General features: G+C 41.4%; 1 protein-coding gene across 2 annotated transcripts in view; it reads right to left on the bottom strand.

Annotated features, from left to right (window-relative positions):
• Positions 1–2,683: 2,683 nt before the first annotated feature.
• The window catches only part of FBLN5 (fibulin 5), a 48,614-nt gene continuing 42,985 nt past the window's right edge, over positions 2,684–8,312 (bottom strand). For both annotated transcript variants that reach the window (XM_032112636.1, XM_032112635.1), the window contains exon 11: positions 2,684–7,103. In XM_032112636.1, the coding sequence (XP_031968527.1) occupies positions 6,942–7,103 (162 nt within the window). In that variant the 3' untranslated portion in view covers positions 2,684–6,941. The remainder of the gene's footprint in view (positions 7,104–8,312) is intronic.

Raw genomic sequence — 8,312 nt, 5'->3', positions numbered from 1 at the left:
CTTACGCCATTGTTAACTCACACCAAATCAGACTGGGTAATTCCAAGTGAGCACAACCCTGAGGAAAGGCAAAGGGATACACTAAACCTTCCTGCAGGTAGTATGTGAGCAGTAGGTAACAGCTTGGTCCTTTTAATTTTGGTAATTTTAAATTTTCCATTTATACAGATGTATAAATGCAGTGAGAAATTTTGCAGACATTATGATGTAAACCTCCACTTGGTATCATTCAGAAGTCAGTGAAATTACCTCTCCTTCAGCTCTATGTCTCTATGAGTTTTGTTTCTTCACTGACCTGGGGTGTAGACTTGGGCTAGCAGATCTTTCTGGTCACTGTAGGAGCCCAGGGATCTCTGTTGAGCAGCTGCTGTTGTTTTGGAAGCAGTCAGGTTTTCTGTCCCCCTGCCCTACTTGAATGGCATCAGATGTCATGGTCCAAAGGATTATTTTTAAATGATGAATCCAGTATTCTTGGGGATACTGATTTTAATAACAAATCCGTGTAATCTTGGCGGGCCTTCTTCCTTTTTGTTTGTATGTCACATAATCTACAAAGCAAGTTTACTAACCAAAATGTTTCTGAAAAACAGGAATTTCTCATGAAGACTGGGGAAATCTGGTCCTGGATCTTTGAATTGTGTTTGCATTTTGTGTAGGCAGCCAAGAAACCCCATGCTCTGAAGATTTTTGTCAAAAACTAACCTTTGTAGCATGTTTCACATCTTGGTTGGAGAACATGTGCAGCAAGTTGCTGATGAACAATCTCCAGACTAAGGTCCCAGTCTGAACAAACACATGCACATGCATTACTCAGAACACTGCAGAATCTTAAGGAAATCAACACAGTCCCTCATAGGTTACAGACAGGAACAAGTCCCATGAATGATGTGACTATGCAAAGGCTTGGGTGTAGCTTCATGTTTTAACAAAACAGAATCAAGTGCCTGGGCTGGCCTTTGAAGAGCAGGAGTGAGGAATCATTCATGGAAACACATCAATGAATGTCTTGAAATACCAGAAGAAATTTTGAAATGTTAAAGGTTATCTCAGGAAATCTCAAAGAACCCAAGGATAGTGCCCACAAAGAAAAAGATATTGCAATCATACTATTACTTATTTACAGAAGAGAAGCTTTCAGCTCTACTCTAAAAATAATACATATCTGCTTACATTTATACCACTGACACTGAGATTTGAGACTTAAAATAAAACTGGGCTAAATCTAGACCTGAGGTGAGGTGTTTAATGGTCACTGACTTCAGCATAATGATGATCACAATGAACTCTCTCTGACTAGGGCCACATACTCTGTTTGCAAATTGGAAAAACCTCATCCAAGGTTTGTAAAGCCTAAGGATGTATTGCATAAGCATGTCCTTATCAGACTTCTTAAAAAGCCTTGAGACGATCAAGACAACATAACAGATGCCATTTCTGGAGAAAATAGGGACCTAGAAGAGCATCTTTCACCTTCAAAACGAAGGAATTGTGGGGTTTTTGAAATCCTGTTTATGAAGCCAGGCTCTACCAGCAGGCTGGGCAACCCTTTCAGCCATTCACACCTAATACTTTGCTGTAAGGGTGCTTACAAACATGGCAGTGCAATTTCCAGTGAAACACATTGAAAGCTTGCACAGGTGGTAGATGCATAAGTACCTGATGGGGAAATAATGACTCTGCCTTGGATATGAGACGAGCAATTGAGGTCAATCAGGCCCTAGAAAAGATGAATAGCCTACAAGTGATCTCCAAAAAGCAAAATAAAAAGTGTTACGTAGTGCCAGAGAAGAAGTGGAGCTCACTCAGCATGTGCTTGCAGTGCATGACCATAATTAGATCATTTGTCCAGGACAAACCCCAAAGGGAAAATGAGTGACCTCTGGGATAAGGGAAAGGGAATTGACACTGAATATTTCAGGAGTTCTTCATTGCTGAAGTGTTTTCTATAGATCCCTTTGCTACTCATATACATTCCTCAATTCTTACACTGAGGTTACTGCATCATTATTTACTTCCTGGTGTAGAAGTTGTACCCAAACTCTCCCTCGTGTGGCTTCACCAGTATTAGTTGAGTTACCCAGGGGGATCAGCTTGCAAACCACTAGAGGGATCTCCGAAGTTTGAGCTAAGAATGGGAATAGGTGAGATTTCCACATCTGATGTGCACAGTTAAAATCTTCAGTTACACTCTGCACTGAAACAGGTGAGGAAAGAGGCAGGTGCAGATAGCAGTCAGCTATCACTGACATCCCCACACAAATACCTCTGGACCATTACACTCCCTGTTGCACTGACCCTTCAGCACGTGTCACCTTTCTGGGGCAGGCTTTCTGCAGAATCTCCAAAAGTCTAGTTATGGCCATCATCCTCAGTCTTCATGCATGGCACCTGCTTTGCGGTTAAGCTATTCAAAATTGGTTCAAAGACTTAGAGCAGCAAAAGGTAACGAGTGTAAATCACTTGTCTGGACTTGGGTCAGATGAGGAAACAGAATTTGCTTGTGCCATGTTGTCTTACAGCTCTTTGACTTCGAAATGCAGAGCCACACTACCACTTCTGTAGCTTCTGTAAATTCTCTTGTATACAGATATGTGTGCAGTGCTTTACACATACACAGGGAAGATTCTAAGGACACTTGTTATCTTTTCATTGAAAAGCATCAGTCATGCAGATTAACACCAGATGAGGGTTTTGTCCATCCAGGATAGAGATTTATTTTGACAATAATGCCTGTCAGGATTGAATAACATTAGGGCATACTTTTATTCCTTTCTTTTTTTAAACATCTTTATGCTATGACATTTTCATTGTGTTCTAATACAGCTACATGCTGCGGAGGATATTCAGTAGCATATTTTGTGAATAAGCCAGACTGGAGAACTTGCATGACCACAAACTGTACTGATTGTATTGTTCTGCTCTAGACAGAGAAAAATTAATATGCAAGTTCTGCTGATGCTGATACCATGTTTACGAGACAATAAAAGCTGTCTCTTCTGAAGGCTAAGTCAAAAAAAATGTAAATATGAATACAGGCCCCCAACTGAAGAGGAGAGAGCTCTGTATGAATGGCCCTGGACACTACACTCAGTGATTGTGGGTGACCAGGTTCTCAAAAGAAGTTTAGTTATTTTTAACAAAGTTATTGTAGTCAGAGAGAATCACCAGTTGAAAAGCAGTTCTGTGGGATCCAGGAAACTCTTGGGTGAAATAACATTTTGTTGTCTGTGTCAAAAAAGTCAATTCCCTAAAAATATCTCAAATAAGCCAGATGATAGGACCCATTCTACTCCCTCTGGCACCTAACCCAACTAGCATGAATCACTTTGTTCATTTATCAGAATAGCTTCTCCTTCCCAATCATTGTGATCTGTATCAAAGATTACTGCCATATCTGCTTTCTTTTACCTTTATTCCAGTTATTGCACTGGCAATAGGTGCTGTTCAAACACATAGTGGAGGGCAGTCTTTCTGCTGAGGACCTATGTTCAAACAGACATCACAGCTGACAGGCAGGAGAGGCAAAGAGCTGTCCCTTCCCTGCTTGGCAAGGGAACAGCTCTGCCAGCCTGAGCAAGCAGAGCCAGAGGGAAGCCACACACACCCAGACCAGGGTCTGTGCCCTGCTCTGGTGCTGGTCAGAATACTGGCCATTAACCATATGGTAAAACTCTTCATGTTAGAAAATCCTCGGCAGTGGGTTAGAATAAAGAATCATTTTCTGAGCAGACCTGGAATTCTGTCTGCTTTTGAGGAGTCCTGGCCTCAAAGAAGAACATGAATATAAGCAGCAGTTGCAAGTTTGCATTTTTAACTTTCATGCTGTAAAACTCTGACATGCATAGTCATCTTTTTTAATTTGGTGAGAATTGCTGTAATAGTTGAGTCTGTGATAGTCTATTGAAAACAGACCCCTGACTAGGAAACAGAGAGTTTAGATGTTATAAACTGCTAGTAATTTATTATTTTGAGACTGGCATATATTTTGGCAAAGTTTAAGTTGGCTGGAGTGATAGTGAGTGATGAAAGATGTTATGGCGGTTGAGAAGTGGCTGAATTCCTTTGTTTCCAGACTTTCCACTTTTTTTTTAAGGCGCAGAATGTTTATATAGAAAGTGTAATACTGTTTTATGAGTATTTGCTGGACCCTGCTAAAACCAAGCATTCAAGCTTTACTCTTTTAACAAAGTGTTTTGTTATGAAATTCCTCTGGGTTTTGATGTTTCTGAATTAGGGTTAAATCAGGTTGGTATGTGGGGGCTGTGGGAGAACAGGCCAGAAGTGACAAACTGTCTGGTGTCTAACAGGGTGTGCTTCCACTCCAGGAGGTGATGTGGTGGTAAGAAGAGAGGACTCCTCAGCTGGACATGAAGAAGCCATAACATAGGGGCACAAAAAGGGGATTTTAAGAGAAGAAGAGGGGATTTTAAGCACTGGAAAAGCTGTCAGCATTTTAAGAGTTGGACATCTTCAGTGCAAGACCTTGCCTGTCCCTCGGCTGCTCTCTGGTCCACCAGAGCCTGCATGTTTCCCATGCTTTATTTCCATCATCTGGAACAGGAGCACTTTTAGTCCCATGGTTATAAACTACCATTCCTCCTTCCTGATCATCTCTATTTTTCCCTCCAAGACTGTGGTATTTGATGAGCCATGATACACTCAGGAAACAAATTCTTGTTTCTGATATTTCTCTGCCCATTTCCTCTGCATTTATCTCCTCCAGTCGGCTGCTCATAAAACTCACTGGCTTTCTGCCTTCAGCTTGGCCCACTAAACCCTGGAGTCAGTCTTCAGCCTTTTTGTTTTTACAATACAGGACAGAGCTCTGAGCCACAGCATCCCAGGATGTTGTAGCAGCAGAGAGAAAACCTTTAAATCATTAAGAAATGGAAGCTGCTAAACTCAGTGTTTCATTGCTGAGAGCATCAGGGCTTCCTTCAAGCTGAGTACAGGGAAAAAGAGCAGAGTCTCTACTGATTCACATAGCTTACTAGGAACAAGAGTCTGTTTTCTGACTGTGTCATGCAGTCTGTGTTGTAGTAACTTTCTAAGTCTTTATTCTCTCATTTAATACTCCACTTCAATGAAGACTTCACATAATGCTGCTACTCGGCTCCTAGTTGCTCACATGATAGTCTTTGTAAACTCCTTCTCCTAGGTAGCACTAAGGACTTCCAGTTCTCAAAAGACAACGCGAAGATTATCCTTCCTGTCCTAGCAGTGCTAGAGAGCAAATAAGCCAGTAAGGAAAAAACAAAGCAAAAGAGCTTGTTTCAGACAAATTTAAGAACAAGGCATATAAACCCTCACCTTATTATAATAAAAGACCAAAGTGCCAGTGGCTTCAACACACATTATACCTTCCAACTATACAATTTTAAATTTTTTTTCAAACTGTTAAACATATATATAGATTTAGCTTAGCACTGAGAAGCCTCAGCTGGAATACTTTTCACAGTTTTGGGCACTGCACTTCAAAAAAGATGTGAACCAACTGGAGAGAATCCAGATGAGAGCAACGAGAATGATCAAAGGTCCAGAAAATGTGATATATGAGGAAAGACCAAAAGAATTGGGTTTGTTTAGACTAGAGAAGAACAGTCTGAGGGGAGACATGACAACAGTCTTCAGACACGTTAGACTGCTGCAGAGGGGTAGATAAACGGTTCTCAGTTTCTACTGGAAGTAGGCTAAAAAGCAACAGATTACAATGGAGATGCAGATTAGACTTTAGAAGAAACTTTCTATTGGTTACAGCAGTTATACCTGAGAAGACAGTGCCCATGGAAACTGTGGGATCCCATTGTTTGAGATTGAGGTACTGGTATAGTCCGGTCTGCTTTGTGGTAGAAGCATGAATAAGACTGGTCCTGGTCCTTTTCAGCTATTTCCCCTCATGTTAGAAGTGTAGGAGAGAGACTGCAAGTGAAAAGAACAATTCGTATTTTTTGAAGGAATTTGGACAGGTCTGACCTGAGTGGTCTTTGAACAGGAGATTAATTGCAGCCATAACTACAGAGTTAGTATTACTACTTTGTAGCCATTACAAACTGTTTGCAACTATCACACTCAAGAAAACAGGGAAAAATAAAATTCTGATTCTTAATCTGCTCTCAAGTCCCTACTTACGCTGGACACTATTTTGGTAGTGGAGGCCTCTGTCAAAGATCTTGAGTGTAAATAAGCATAAAATCCTAAATGTTGTAAAACACACCATCCAGTGATAGATTTCTGTGAACTCTGTTATATGGAAAGATTTAATACAGAAAGGAACCCAAATATGTGACACTTTGTCAGAAAGCAAAAGATTACATAGTACAACATGGTTTTTTGGAATGAATTTACAATGAATTTTAACTATAAAATAGAATGAAAGAAAAAACAGGTGAAACTAAGACAAATGCAGGGTGAATTGAAACAAAGTGCTTGACTGATAATTCCAGAGATAACTGGGAATGCAAATTAGGACTTCTGAGGTCCCTAGTTTCAATAGGTGAGTTTTTTGTTTCTGTTTCTGCTTGTTTGTCTGCTTTTCATTTATAACGAAAAAAAAGGTTAAAAAAAGGCAAGATTGCAAAAGCCAGCTTTTCCCTCAGTTTCTTTGGTGCTTTCTGCTAAGCAGCCTTGGAGCTACAAAGGTTCACAGTCTTTCACATAGACTCATGCCCTAGAAGTGTTTACAGTGAGAAGAAGAGTCCTTAAAATACATGACCACATAGAGAATCATATGGGATCTGCTGACAATACATCTTCAGATGTCTGCATCCTGGTAGGGACTGTGCATGAAGAGGCCTCCCTGCTCAGACAGGCATAGGTGACCGGGTCTGTGGAAATAGTGATTTGGTCTGGAGCTGCTATATGTACTGGCTTTTGAGGAGAGAGTTCTGCAGAGGAGGAACTGTCTCTTTTGGCTTAGTGTTTCCAGGGCACAAACTCGAGGTTTAGAAGGAGTACTGTGATACGAATATCCTCAGCCGGATGACAGAGCTTCCTCTGAAGTTGATGACAGTGTTAACAGTGATCATTTCCAAGTCCAACTCAATAGTACGGGGCCCCTTCACGGGGCGGGTCATCACCAGAGTTGCACTGATAGGTCCCGTTTGCTGTGCACAAAACAAGAGAAAGCAAGTGAGATTGCCAAAACTGGTTCTTCAAACCTACTGTCTCACTACAGTCTTCAAGCAGCCAAAATAGGTGTTTTCTGTTGCATTGTTTGAAACCACTGCAATTGATGGGACAGAGTTTCATTTCAGCATTTGGCTTCTTTTCAGTGTTTTGCATGAACTATCACCTTCTACAGTTTGTAAAGCCTTTGCGAGCCCTGCACATTAAAGTGGCTATTGAACATAGACACTTGCTATTGCCCAAGAAAGAAAAAAGATGAAAACATGGATTTAGGGTATAAACAAGTAATGATACCTGTTTGTTTGTTTGTTTGTTTGAGGTACTCTTTAGTTTGATGTAAAGGACAGTGTTACTGTGAAGCAGCGAACACCCAGAAAGGGTTATGTTAACAGAACTTGGACAACAGGTGTTCTCATGTGGATGGGGTCCAGGTTTGTGGTACATTGTGTATGTTAGAGGCACAAACCTCACCCTCGAAAGAGAGCTTTGAATATGCGATAGCACTTCAGAAAACCAGTCCTTCAATAAATGGAAGCTTTGCAATATCTGACCAGAACAGTGGATTATGTGCATTTAAAAATCAGACCTGCTGATGTTAAAACCAACTGCAGTTTGTTTTGCATTGGGAACTTACGTAGACACAGTGGGTCCTGTTTTACCCCAAAACTGGGTGTTTGTTACCTTTGATCAGGCAAAGCCAACATAGCCATGAGGAGGTGCTGGGTGTGTTGCCTGGTCCGTGCCAGACTGGGTCCTGGTGCCTCAGCAAGGTCACAGTGTCCCTCCCATGTGACCCTGCCCACCTACTGCCCAGGGAATGACGTGGTAAATCAATGGAACCAGCAGGCTTGGGCAATGGGGATGGGAGCTGGGGCTTCAGCACCTGCTGGATCAGCCCAGATGAGGGGAAAAGGTCAGTGGGATCGGTAATGACTTTGCAACAGGAAAGCTCTTGTGAGATGTAAATTATTGTAACGTAATGGGACCACTTGTCCATTCAGGATTTTGAAATATTTTCCTTTTCTTACAGTGGGAATCTGAGGTTCTTGAGAGAAATATGTCCTGGAATCTATCCCACTACCCATGTCCGTGAAGGATGGGAACTTTCAGTAGCCACAGAACAAGACTTAATGTGAGTGTCTGAGCCAGGTTTTGCCTAGAGCTGAAAATCAACCTCCTGAGCGTCA

This window comes from Corvus moneduloides, chromosome 6 (genome assembly GCF_009650955.1).
Source record: "Corvus moneduloides isolate bCorMon1 chromosome 6, bCorMon1.pri, whole genome shotgun sequence".
NCBI classification, from domain to species: Eukaryota; Metazoa; Chordata; class Aves; order Passeriformes; family Corvidae; genus Corvus; species Corvus moneduloides.
This window is presented reverse-complemented; position numbering and strand designations above follow the sequence as displayed.